The 13,300-nt window shown below is 45.5% G+C and overlaps 1 protein-coding gene across 11 annotated transcripts in view; it reads right to left on the reverse strand.

Annotated features, from left to right (window-relative positions):
- NCOA2 (nuclear receptor coactivator 2) overlaps window positions 1-13,300 on the reverse strand; it is a 227,431-nt gene that overhangs the window by 12,854 nt on the left and 201,277 nt on the right. For 7 of the 11 annotated variants that reach the window (XM_074354938.1, XM_074354942.1, XM_074354936.1 and 4 more), the window contains 5 exons: window positions 12,141-12,270; window positions 5,488-5,707; window positions 2,810-3,088; window positions 1,844-1,921; window positions 266-497 (listed from right to left, as the gene is read on the reverse strand). In XM_074354938.1, coding sequence (XP_074211039.1) covers window positions 266-497; window positions 1,844-1,921; window positions 2,810-3,088; window positions 5,488-5,707; window positions 12,141-12,270 — 939 coding nt within the window. The remainder of the gene's footprint in view (window positions 1-265; window positions 498-1,843; window positions 1,922-2,809; window positions 3,089-5,487; window positions 5,708-12,140; window positions 12,271-13,300) is intronic. The other 4 variants (XM_074354943.1, XM_074354939.1, XM_074354941.1 and 1 more) reach the window with 3 other exon arrangements.

Consider the following 13,300-nt stretch of genomic DNA (forward strand, 5'->3'; position numbering starts at 1 on the left):
TGCACACTTGCTTCAGTCATTCTTACAGTAAGACCCGCACTCAGAGAAAAGGTGGTACCTGAGCTGAGAGACTGGAAGGTACCGTGCTGGACCTGGGGGCTCCTGACAGGCCCCAACTGTCCTCCCAGGTTTCCTAGCATCCCCTGGTTAGCCAGGTTCATCTGGGAGCCATGCAAAGAGCTGAGAGAGAGGAGCTGTGACCCAGGACTGGGGGACACTGGGGAGAAAGGACTGGTGAAAGGTGGTGGGGGTGTAGGTCCAGTACCGTAGTTCGGAGGGAATGGAAACTGCTGTGCATTTGCCTGGGGGATCCGGGGGTTGCTCAGAGTTGCTGGCACACCACTAGGAGCCACCACGCTTGGCGTCATGTTCAACCCCTGTCCTCTCATCATCAAAGTTCGCTGCTGAACTTGCTGCTGATGCATTTGTCTCTGTCGAAGATGCTGGTTCAGGATTTCCCTCTGTCTTTGGGCCAGCATCTGGGCATTGATAGGTGGCTGGAATGGGGGGCAATACATGGAGGAATACAAAGATTGAAAAAGAAACCATACGTTAGCAATAGGGTAGCAAAGGGCACCGTCTCGTGCAAAGTTACTAGGAGAAGAAAAGAGAACATTTTAGAGTTGAACAATTGGTGGCTGAGAATGTGAGCTTCTACGTCTGTAGAGATGACAGTGATTCTGAAAGCCTGCAATGACTGACGGGTAAGTTGGATGTTAGCATCAATTAACTTTAGACTCACTGTGAGGACACAGTTAACTGAAGGAGCCCACAGGAGCACCAATCCTGTCTCCAAGAAGACTGTGTGACAGAAGCCTTGAGGATGCAAGTTTAGAGTCTCATTCAAGGGACACTCAAGTCTAAAGGGAATCCAAATCACTGGGCCAAAGGTGGCTCTGAAGCAGTTCAGAAAAGGCTGAACAGAGGCAGGAAGAAAGAATGTAGGGACAGAGAGGGTGACAGAGGCCAGGACACACTGGGCAGGAGCACGGGAGGGGCGCCCATGCTGGCCGTCAGGACGAGGTTATGGGTCCTGGCAATGGCCTCCATTATTCGTGGACTCTGCATCGGTGAACTGGCCCCTCCGCTGACATTTATTTGTCACCCCAGAACCAACACTCATAGCACTGTCATCACTTATGGACACGTGTGGAGCAGCACGTGAGGGACGCCCGCATGCACACCTGCCTGAGGCGGAAACAAGGCCACACCGCCACCATGTCTCAGCGCTCACACTGCAGACAAGTGTCCTTTTGGTGGACTATTTAGTTCCATGGGTTTTCACACTGTTGTGCTTTTTGTTGGTGATTCTGCTGGTGAAAACAGCTCCTGAGAGGAGCGCTGAAGTGCCGTCTAGGGTCCACAGCACGGGAGGCCGGGATGGGCCTCACGGAGAGGACGTGTGTGTGACGGGAGCTGCGTGCAGGCACGAGTTATGGGGCTGCTAGCCGTGAGTTCAGTATTAACAAAGTCACAGAACATATTAAACAAGGTGTCGTCAAACAGAAAGTACACCGACTCACTGATGAAAATGTGACCAGAGGCTCAAGGGACCTGACCCTTTATCTCTCCTAGGAGGAATGGCTCCACTTTCACTAATTTGGCATTTGCAGTGACTTCGCAGAACACAACCAAGGTGAATAATGAGGCTGTTACCTGGCAATGATGGCCGGATGAGGGGGGGCCACAAAGCAAGACTAGGTGGATAACCGAGTGACAGGACAGACCCAGCGTGCTGATCTGGACCAACGTGTGTGGCCCCCCCTTGTCACTTTCAAGGAGCAGAAATGACAAGAGGAGTCAAATGGATGCAGTGAAAGCAGGTGGCTGGCCTGCGCCTTACCTGTGTGGGTACTCCGGGCCTCAGAGTCAAGTTCACATTTGAAACATTGCTGATTTGATTCATAAGTGGCTGGCGGTTCTAAATGCACACACATAGCAATCAATACATTTTGAAACAGAACGTATATTATTTCTAATCACCTTCCTCAAGAAGTCACCCTCCCCGACCCAACCTCTGCATGCTGTTGGGTATGGAAACCACAGGGTCTGCAGCTGAATGCCCTTATAAAGCCAGTTATCAGTGAGGTTCCCACTGCTTGTAACTCAGAAATTACTCTGGACTATTTGGAAAACATGCTGGTTCTGAGGGAGAGACGGGGTGGAATGATCAGCTAAGGAGACCAAGAGGAAGACTGGGAAAAAAGTAGAGGGGAAAAAGAGGAGATTTAAAAGCCCACAACTTTATTAGTTACTGTATTACAGCAATCTGTCCAGGCTTGTTTTAGTGAGAACACATTCTCTTGAGCTAAACAGGTGTTCTGTAAGGCAGCATCCCTCTACCCCCATTCTGTTAAGAGTGATGATTGCTGTCAGGAAGCAGGACTTAGACTTGAGCTGCTGCTGTCCTGGGTGCTCACTTTGGGCTAGAATCTTTTTATTTGCCTGGAAACTGTGCTAGGACCTTTAAACATGTCCAGATTGCCCTGGACTGCACAACAACCCCATTTTACAGATCTAAACATTGAGGCTCGGAGAGCTCAAGGTTAGACCATCAGTAAGTAATGGAGCTAGGAAATCAAAGGCGAGATGCTCTACATGGGTGGAGCTGGCAGAGGAGGAAGACGGGAAGGAAGTAAAGTAGAACGAGTATGAAAAGGGTGTGATCCTCGCGGACACCCTCTTAGAAAGGACAGACAGGGTTTAAGCCTCTCACGAGGACCTGTCACTGTTGCTCTGCCTCAACCTACCTTCCCTATGTCCCCCACCCCCACCTTCCCTGACGTCGCAGGCACAGCCAAGAACACACCTGCTGTGCTTGGAGGCGATGTTGCAGTTGAAGCCTCAGCTGGTTTGGCTGGTTCTGCACGAGGCCCGCGGGCCGCAGGCCGGGTCTGGGCTGCATGCGGAGAGTGGCATAACTGGGCCGCTGTCCCATGGTGTGAAAGTTGGGGTCCTGCATGGGCGTGTAGCTGCCCTGGGCCATCTGTGCCTGAGACGCATACTGCTGTGGGAACACAGAGGCCTTCTGCTCCAGCATGATGTTGGAGTCCTGACTCGAGAACTGTTCTGGGTCTACCGCTTGGCTCTGAAGAGAAAGCCCCCAGACAACAAACAAATAAACCCACTGGAGACGGCAGGGTGAACATGGGGCTGCTTCCTCGCACTGTCCTGTAAGTGAAGCTTCTCCTCTTGTACTTAACTACCCAAAGGCACTTCTGGCTTCACTCCACTGTCTTCCTAGAAAATGCCTCTTTGTTCAAAAGATCCAGTGACTCAAGGCCAGGCCAGGGGTCAGGGCTGACTCCCAGCAACACCCCTTCTGAGGGAAGGGAGAGATGGGCTGTGACTGAGGAAGGCCGCCTCCGCAAGCCGCCCACCAGACTGACCTGGACTTTAAAATGTGAATGTCCCCTTGAAGGGGTAAGTTTTTTGACTGATTAGTCATACCTGTATAAATTGTGTAAATCAGACAAGCACCTTGGTCCCTGGCTGGGATCAGCAGTGTTGGGCACCTACCACTGTTGTTCCCATTTTGCAGATAACAAAACTGAGACTTGGTGCCATGCAGCAAACTGTGACAAGCCCACCTGGCTAGTCATGGATGGGTTCCTATCGAGTCTGTGACTTGGGACCTGAGCCGCTCACCAGGGTATGTGACTACTTCTGGGGCTGTCAGAGTTCCCTTCACACCCCAGGCTTTGCCACCACGGAAGCATTTTAACATGTTTGTCATTCCTGACTTCTTACGGCTGCCCTATCTGGGGCAGGTGTAGAAATCGAGAATTTCTCTGGTGGGGCGGGGGGCACCTGAGATCCAAGTGGCCCTAAATGACTGTGAAGAGCAGGAAAGAGCCCCTGGCTCCTTCTCCTCTTCCATCCACTTCAGGCGGAGCTGCTCCCAACCTCCTGATATAGAGCAGGGGGCCCAACGGCAAAATCCTCTCAGGTTTTCTTTAGCCAGTGACGCTGCAGGCCTTCCTCACTCCAGCTGACCCATGTTAGAGCAGGACCTGGAGCCACCCAGAATCCGGGCTCAGTTCAGGTCAACCCATGCGAACTGGGCCCATTCCCCGCCTGGCACAGTGTTTTGAAAATGTGGGTGGAAACTCCTTGAAAGAAACCATTCACTGTTGAACTACTGCTCTAACCATATCTGCAAAACTATCTCAGAACTTTAAATATTTGCCCATCTTTAACAGAGAGAAAGTTTAAGTGATTTCCATTTTGCATGAAAACACACAACTCTGATGAAGGCAAATAAAGTCCATCTGTAGTCTACGTTTCCCTGGACTCTACCTAACAATCATGTTTCTATAATTGAGTTTAATATGATGATATCATAAGGACGATGGATTTGATGAGACAAAATAGAAATAACAAAAATAAATAAAAAAAGACTAAAAATATTAAATGATGAAACACCACCAATTTTGATAAAAACAATGCTACAGGTCACTCAGCAACCCCAAGAATCACATTTTTAAATGTCACACTGACAAAACTCAAGGGAAGCAACGCTGAATGCTAAATTCTCACTACCACCGGAGGCAAAGCAAACCAGCCACACAGGAAGTATTTCAACTCCATTTTCCTTTTGATTTATTTCAGGTTACACTATGTAACCTCAAGTCATTTCTTTCCATTCTGCTGTTCGCGGTATGAACCGACAAGTCTTAACTCCCACTTACGTCTGCTAAATGTGGGAATTATGACAAGACTATTTTTGATGCTTCAGAGAAGTCTCCAATGACTCTGCATCACCTTTCTCACAGACCCTGATGACACGTCATATGTCCAAGAAGTAGATCGAAGCCCGGAAGGTACTTTTTAGCAGTAAGAAATAGGGAAGATTCATGCTGAGAAAAGAAGAAGATGGCAGCGAGGCTGTGACCGTTTTTCCAGGTTGCTCTTTATACAGCAAACCAGGATGCCTGCTGCACACAAACTGAGCTGTGTGGCCAGACTCAGAAAGTGCCAAGTTATTTCATGAGACCATGTTATTTATCATACTGTCGCCGTGAAGTAGTCTTCAGGCAGGGAATTACTTTACTTACCAGGAGGGGGAAGCTACATAAGCACACTAGGGCTGGTTACCTTCCTCATTTTCCCTCCCATGGATGCTTAAATCTCCTCCACATGACTGTGGGCTAAATCCAAGCAGAGGTCAAAATGACTACTGGATGGCAGCTACCTTTAAAATAACCTCTGCTAACTTATGTGCAAAGTATTCTTTTAGACAAGTAGCTCCCCATCACCAGCCCGAGTTCTATGTAAAGCTCATTCTCAGTATCTACCATTCTTGGGCAAAAGTTTCTGTGGGAGTAACAAGGGGACGGGGAGACAGAAAACAGTGCTTGCTTGTTACGAGGTAAGGAAGTATTCTAAAAAGCAGACTGCAGGTTATCTGTAAACAAGAGAAAACAGACACCTCCGTGCCCACGAAGTGCTTGGCCCCCGCCAGCCTCAGCTTCGCCCGGCGCCTACCTGGCTGACCAGCTCGGGTATCCCCAGAGCCCTGTCGATCTCCTCCAGGCCATCGAAGTTTCGCAAGGCCAAGTAGAGCTGGTCCAGGAGAGCACCTTCGTCACTTGGGGACTCAGCTGCAGGGTGTGGGCAGAGTGGGTCATCTGGAGAGCTGCCGAACGGCTGCCTGTGGAGAGACAGGTTCGTCTTGGGCTCGTGGACTAGAGAACGTTTTTTTCCCCTTAAAGACAAAAGTAGTGAAATACTGTACCAGCCAGACATGGAACAAAAAGACAACCCAGATAGTAGATACACTTTTTGTTCAGTGCCTAACAGAGGCCGGACACACATCTAGGCCTTAGCTGTTAATGATCTTTGTTTTTACTGCCCCCTCTTTAAAGCTGGCAAAGCTGAGAATTAGAGAGGTTGTCACACCATTTGGTGGCACTCACACAGGCAGACGCTGCAAACCTGGGATTCACCACTGATCCAGGCGATTCCAGGGCCCACCTGACTACTGTTCCCACAAATCTACGCTGACTCCTCAAGCACATACACATTTAACTTTGCACTAAAGTCATCAAAGGACATTTCTGAGTTTTAGCAGGAAAGACGAATTGACTGCAGTCTCATTTCACACCAGGCTATGATAACCTTTGGGGGGAGACTTGACCGCCGGGAGCATAAAAGCTCCATTAAGTTTTTTTTTTTTGAACTCAGCTGTTGTTAGACTACACTTGGCTGGACTAAAAGGAAATTTCTTAGTCATGCAGAAGTGGGACTTGTAAACACTTATTAAATTCCTCAAGAAGTGTGGCTGTTAGACTTCCTGAGTTAGTCAGGAGAATTAGATCATGAACACACAAACTAAGTTTGTTATTATATAAGGGAATAAAAACCTTAACACTAAACTCCAAATTATGCGGTACATGAATTAAAACTCACTGACAAAATTCACTGGGAGAGCTTATTAAAAAGAGCTTCTGATAAAAATGAAAAAAGGAAAGAAAAAAAAAAAAAAAGAGCTTCTGGGTTACTTTAATACCAAAAGAGGAAAAGATAATCCAATTTGTACTCAGAGTTACTACATGGCGTTTTGGAGAAAATCAAGTTTATAGGTAAGTACCCCCATCTTAAGCAATGACACTCACTGAGGGGTGAATTACCTATCCAGTTTGGTACCATGTTTTCTAAAGACAGCTATGTGTCACTTTGGCCTAGAATCCTGAAACGCTGAGTATTAAAGCAGACAGTTTCACACGGCTCTAACCCAGTACGTTACAATCTATACTCTCCATCTAGCCCCAGTCGCTTGTGAAGAAAATCACCCAATGAAGTGTGCCCTTGACGACACTGCTCATCCCGCCCCGGAGCTAAGCCCTCATCCCGGGGCCACCAAGGCACCCCAAGGGGCAGTGCAGCCACCACCACAAGCACAGTGTGTGTGCCACACCGCCCACCCCGCTCCATCCAAGCTACGAAGGCCAGCACTCTCGGAGGCCCTGCTCTGGCCAGGGGCACTTCTCCACCAGCCTCTTCTGGTCACCGCCGCGATTCTCAGAGACGCCAGGCACCAGAATAGCGCCTCCCCCACCCTTCCGCTGCCACACTCTCCCAAAATTAACTTTTTTAGCACACCTGTGATCAGATCACTCCATGACTGTGACACTCAGAGAGTGGGAGGAAGGAGCAGACACAGTGGCAACGAGGAGAAAAACCACAGGCCTGCAAGTCACGGAAGCAAAGAGCGGAGGAAATTCCCCAAAGAGGAATGACCAACATTTAGATGTGGTAAATTTCATGGGCAACTAGTTCAAGCCAGCCAGGAATGGAAGCTGTCCATTTACCAACCTCTCTTAGACCTGGGACCTCACTCCCCAAAGATGCTAGTTCAGTGAGGTATTAAATATTTTCTTTCTCTAGCTTTATTTCATAATTTTCAACTTCTGTTTCTTTATAAGCTGTCTTCCTCCACAACCACAACCGCCACCCCAGATCTCCCTGCTGATGGTGGGCTAACGGGAAATCGACTTTTAACTCCAGCAAGGCTGCGGGGGCTCCACCTGAACCCAGATGCCCGGTGTGCATCAGACTGAGAGGCAGGGTTGGAAGGGAGGGGAGAGCATCTTGTACCTTTGTAAGACAACCTCACTCCAGGAAAGACACAGCCAAGTGCTTAAAGGAAAAAAAAAATCTAATGCACATGTTCATTCACATGTATATGATTTCCTACATAATAGTAAAATAACCCGTTTTTATTACATGCTTTTTTCTTTTTAATTAAAAAAATTACACTGTGTGACCCAGATTCCTACTGTGGTTAAGGTCCCCTGCAGTGCAAGCGGGGACTCAAGATGCTTAGTCTCTCTCCAGTCCTCCTGATGTGACGCTGTCAGGTTCCTTTTCCCAAAGCACACTTTACTGAGCTGACTCAAAATTCTTGCTTCACTGTCCCAGGACGATGTCTAAGGCCCTGGGGCAGGGTGGTGGTGGAATTCAAGGACTCACACACTTTGGTAGAGCCTAACCTCTCCCAGGGTAATGTCCACGACTTCCCTGTGGGTCCCAGCCACCTTGGGCAACTGGTCTTTTCCCAGAAGATGCCATGTGCATCGCCAGGAGGCTAAGACCTCTCACCCCACACTTCCCACTCTTGTCTCCAGCTACCATCCTCCCTTCCCAGAAGGGTCGATGGAGCTCCTGCACAGCCACTCCTGACCACCCCAACTCTCAGCTCTAGGACCATCTACATGGTCTTGATGTTGACATTTATTTAAAAACATCAACCTCTGACCGTGCCTGGTGAGGACATCTTATATCTCTTTGTTGGACCAGTTCTTGAACTGTGTAGGTTCAGTAAGTTTCCAGTTGGTGAAAATAAAAGGTTCCCTGACCTAGCCAAGATAGCTATCGTAACCTGTACTCAGAAAAACACACTGTGTTGTGGCTGGGTATTATAAATCTGGGCACACCGTGAGTTACGTCACTTCCCCCAGAGACATCATGATAGGCTTGCCTTAGAGAAAAAATACCAATCCGTATTTCCGATCCCAGCTTTTTTCATGTGTACTTTCAAAGTTCTGCAAAAAAAGTAGCAGCTACTATGTGATGAGAAATAGTCAACCAAAGAAATACTTTTAGACACATTGCAAATAAGAGAAAAGCAGATTAACTCAGAAATTTTGAACTTAATGTGAAAGGAAGTCTTTCAAGGAAGGGAGCTACTGTTCGCTTTTATAAATCAAAAAATCATAAAAAAAAATCACCTATAAATTTGGGGCTGTATTTTAAACATCTCTTACACACTAGATGAGTAAGGGGGAAAAACAATGGAAATACAGAGAATGAAAATTCAGCTATAAATAAATAAGTACACAAATATGTTAAGAGATCTTTAGGGCTAAATTGTTGCCTTTCTGAAATGGGTATATAAACTAATGCTGGGTTCATAAAACTTGAAGAAACCTATTTCTAAATACGTAGGTAGTAAAAATATAAACTGTTAATGGTGATACTTACAAAGGGGACTAAGGAAAAAGCACTGCTTTTCTTTTATCTTAAAAGAGAGACATGGTTAGAACCTTTGTTATCCATCATTTTTGAATTTCTGTGACAGTAAGACTACCATAAAGCTGGTCATAAATTTCTTCCAAAGTGAATTATTTAAAATAAGAGGAGTTAATGTCTGGAAGAACTGAAATAACTTTAAAAGTAGTGAAAATGTTTTATTTCACCCAGAGTTCTCATACAAAGAGAACAGACAGTAATGGCAGCAGCAAGAGAAGGGGGGGGGCAGTGCTGAGTCACAGAAGTGCCCGCAGCAAACCCCACCAGCTAGCTCTGTAACGGGATGCAGTGTGTACCCTGGAATTCTTACATTTTTGTTTTAACAGCACCCTCCTCTGCTTGGGCAACAGTGAAAACCCGAACTTTGGGCCTAGCTTTCCCTGAAAACTAATCTTGGACATTTCATCCAAAAACAACTATCAGGTGCTGGATTCAACTACTGCACTACATTTTTATTATGAGTGAGTTTCCATGGAAATGGATTTTTTTTTTAACATATCAAACATATTTAGAAAAAGCACAATACTCACTGACACCATGAAATTAGACTTGAAGAGATGGAAGGACCCTGAGAAAGTAGCACCCCTGAGAAAGGACTGCAGTGGTCACTGACGCGGTGCTCTGTTCCAAGCACACCCAGTGGAGGAGGCCACGCTGGTCCAGCAAGAGCCACACTGACCAACTGCGGTTCCTCCGTCCGCTCTCCCACGGCCTCGCTGCTACGCAAAGTGTATCGGGAGGAGCGGCGGTGCTGGCTTCCCCCGGGGCTTGTGAGACACGCGGAACCCTGGGCTCGCCCAGACCCGCCTTTCCAGGAGACCTCGGAGATGGTCACAGACACAGTGGGGTTTGAAAACACTGGTTTCTCCCCGAGTGAACGGAATACAGCTGGCAATTACCCTTCCGCCATTATCTCCCTAAAACAGGTATGAAGCAGTTGCCCTAACCTTCATTTCTTTCAGTGAAATAACCCAACTTCTCCTCACACAGCCTATTGCTGGGTTCACATCCATCTTCTGCTGTTTTGCTTCTTTAAAACCTCACTGATCCTCTGACTCTTATTAGCCCCCTAAGATACAGAAAGGAAGATGGCCACCACACCACCGTGCTGAGCTAGTAAGCAGCAGCACTTCGGCCCGGAGGAGGAGTCACTACAAAACCTGTGTGTATATGTATTTTTTAAACAAGAAGCTCTGGAAATATTCTACCCTTATGAAATTTCAGAAACCCTGCTTTCATCATTTGTAACTTTGATAAAAGTATTTTATAATTTTAGACTAGAATAACTCGAAAAGGACAAAATGTTCAGTCTGCAGTAAGGTCCTCACTGGGGCTCCAACCCGAACTCTCTACATGTGAGCCTCAAGGCTACATTTCTCCAGTTTAAGCCTTCTAATTTGTTTGCCTTCCAGAAAACACTGCCTGATCCTTTAAGTGCACACACTGCCTCTTGTTTAGTCTCCTAACTAGCCCCCTGCCTCAGGGCTCTTTGCCCACCCAACCAGCCAAGCAGCACATAGCCCTCAAGGTCACCTCCGAGATGTCTGTGCTTCCAGTGCTTTGCTAAAAAACAATGGGACTATGCATGTAACACAACTCTGATGTGTCTCAAGATCAGCTAGGCACTCCCAATGAAAGATTACCAAAATACGCAGGGAAACAGGCCACCATGAGTAAGAGTCAATCACTGGATTTAGAACCACAAGAAATCCATATATTGGAATTACCGATTCAAGAAATTTAGAAAATAATGATGAATGTAATGTTTAAAGATACACAGACGGAATCACGAAAATAAGCCAATGATAAGAGACTATGAAAGATGACCAGGCAAACAGAACTTTTAGACATGAAAAATATAACCAGATTAAACACAGCTGAAGAGACAATTAATGAACTGAAATATAGATATGAATAAATTATCCTGAATGTGGTACAGAGAGATAGGGAGATGGAAAATATATAAATTAAGAATTAAGGAACTGGGGGAGGGTGTAGCTCAAGCGGTAGAGCACATGCTTAGCATGCATGGGGTTCTGGGTTCAATCCCTGGCACCTCCTCCAAAAATAAATAAGTAAACTTAATTACCTCCCCCTGCCAAAAAAAAAAAAAAAAATTGAGGGTAGAATTTTTGAAAATCTAATGTAGAAAGTGATGGTATAACATATCTCACCAGAATCTTAGAAAGAAAGAATAGAGAAAATGGAGGAGGGGCAGTAGATAAAGGCTAAAAATTTCCAGAGCTGATGAAAAACACCAATCCACAGATTAAAAAAGGCACAACATATACCAAATACCAAGCAGTATAAATAAACCCACACCCAGACATGATGCATGGAAACTACAGCACAGCAAATACAAAAATATTTCATGAGCAATTAGAAAAGATTAACTACAAGAGACCAAAGATGATTAGACTGATAATCAGCACCAAAAATATTCAATCGACCTTGATCACATACAGCTTTCTTTTTCAAAAAATTTCTTCAATGTCTGAATGAAAAAAAGGCTGAATTCTTCAGAGTTTGGTATTTAGGACCTTCTATAAATCTATTACTAACCTACTCTTACAGCCAAATCTTCTGATACTGGCTTTTATTTTATTTTTTTTTAACGTGGTGGAATATACATAACATAAAACCAGACTGTTCTCTGTTACCCTGAACGCTTCTGTAACCTCCAGCTCTGAGGGCGCTGCTCTGCCAGACGGACTGGCTTCCTGTGTCTCTGCTTCCTGCAGTGATACCCTTTCTTCCAGGCTCTGAAGCTTTCCCCAGTCACCTCAACTGTATGACCTCTTGAAGTATGGTTGATTTCTCTCACAGCACTTAAGGCACATAGCACCCCTCATACTACAGCTATCAGTCTACATATTTTATTTCCCGACTAAATTGTAACTTCTTTAAAGTCATGCCCTAAGTCACACTGATTTTTGGATTTCCCCCCACACCCCTGCACTGCCGGCTCAGTTAATGATAAAATGTGAATAGATGACAACTGATCAGGCACCAACTATTCAAAGGGGAGAGAGGACTTCTGGCCTGGCCTGAGGCAATTCACGGAACTCAGGAACTCGCTCTGGGCCTCCTGGGTGCCCAGCACTCACCTGTTCTGGCTGGCGAATGGGGCCTGGTCTATCGGCAGGATGCTTTCCGGCCACGGAGCGGTCTGGTTTGGAGGTGCCTGCTGTTGGCTATACTGAGGTCCCCCCATGTTCATCTCTAATTCAGATGACCCTAAAAGGAGAGAATAGAACAACCCCCACATCTTACAACTTGTAATCAGGGAAGTGTCTGTTTCAGCTACATTATATAAAGTGAAGTATCTGGCTCACAGAAAATGAAAAAGAAGCAATAATAATGAGGTGAAGCTAATGACAGAATTTTGGTTTTTTAAAAAAGGGCAATAAATATTAAGACTAATCACTCACTTCAGGGACTATCTAGACCAGCTGTCCAAACCTCTTGTACTTGGGAGGTTCTTAAAGCTTTCAAGGATGTTGTATCTTACTGATATTTACTGAAATGGAAAGAAACTAAAACTGGAAAATGATTATCAATTTATTTAAAAATCATCATAATAAATCCACTACGTTAGCATAAGCAAGGTTTTTTCTTCCAGCTTTATTGAGATAGAACTGACACGTAGCACTGCACAGCAAGTGTAAGGTGCTCAGCATGATTTGACTTACATACATCATGAAATGATTAAGTTTAGTGAACAGACACAAATGAAAAAAAAGAATTTTTTTTCCTTGTGATGAGAACTCTCAGACTAACTTTCATATGTAACATACAGCAGTGTTCATATTAGTCACGTTGTATGTTAGGTCCCTAGAAATTGCTTATCTTATAACTGGAAATCTGAACCTTTTGACTGCCTTCCTCTGATTCCTCCTCCCCCCACTTCCCTTCTAATAACTATAAATTTGATCTCTTTTCCAATGACTTTGTTTGTTTGCAACATAAACAAGATTTTTTTTAGTGAACTCTACTGTATGTCCATGAGAGGATGAGAGTGAAAAAGATAAATAATTTTAATATTACTATAGAAATAGTTTTGGCCTTGCAGACCCCCGAGGGCATGGCGTCCTGGACATACTTTTGAGAAGTGCTGGTCTACACTACCTGCTTCAAAACTTAAAGGACTGCACTGCAGTTAACCCTTCCACCAGAGTAGAGGAGCAGAAAGGAGGCCCAGGCAACTCAGATGTGCTCTTTCTTAGGAATTCTTGTTAGGAATTTAAAGCTAATGTTTAAGCTAATG

The sequence above is a fragment of the Camelus bactrianus genome, chromosome 29 (assembly GCF_048773025.1).
Source record: "Camelus bactrianus isolate YW-2024 breed Bactrian camel chromosome 29, ASM4877302v1, whole genome shotgun sequence".
NCBI lineage: Eukaryota > Metazoa > Chordata > Mammalia > Artiodactyla > Camelidae > Camelus > Camelus bactrianus.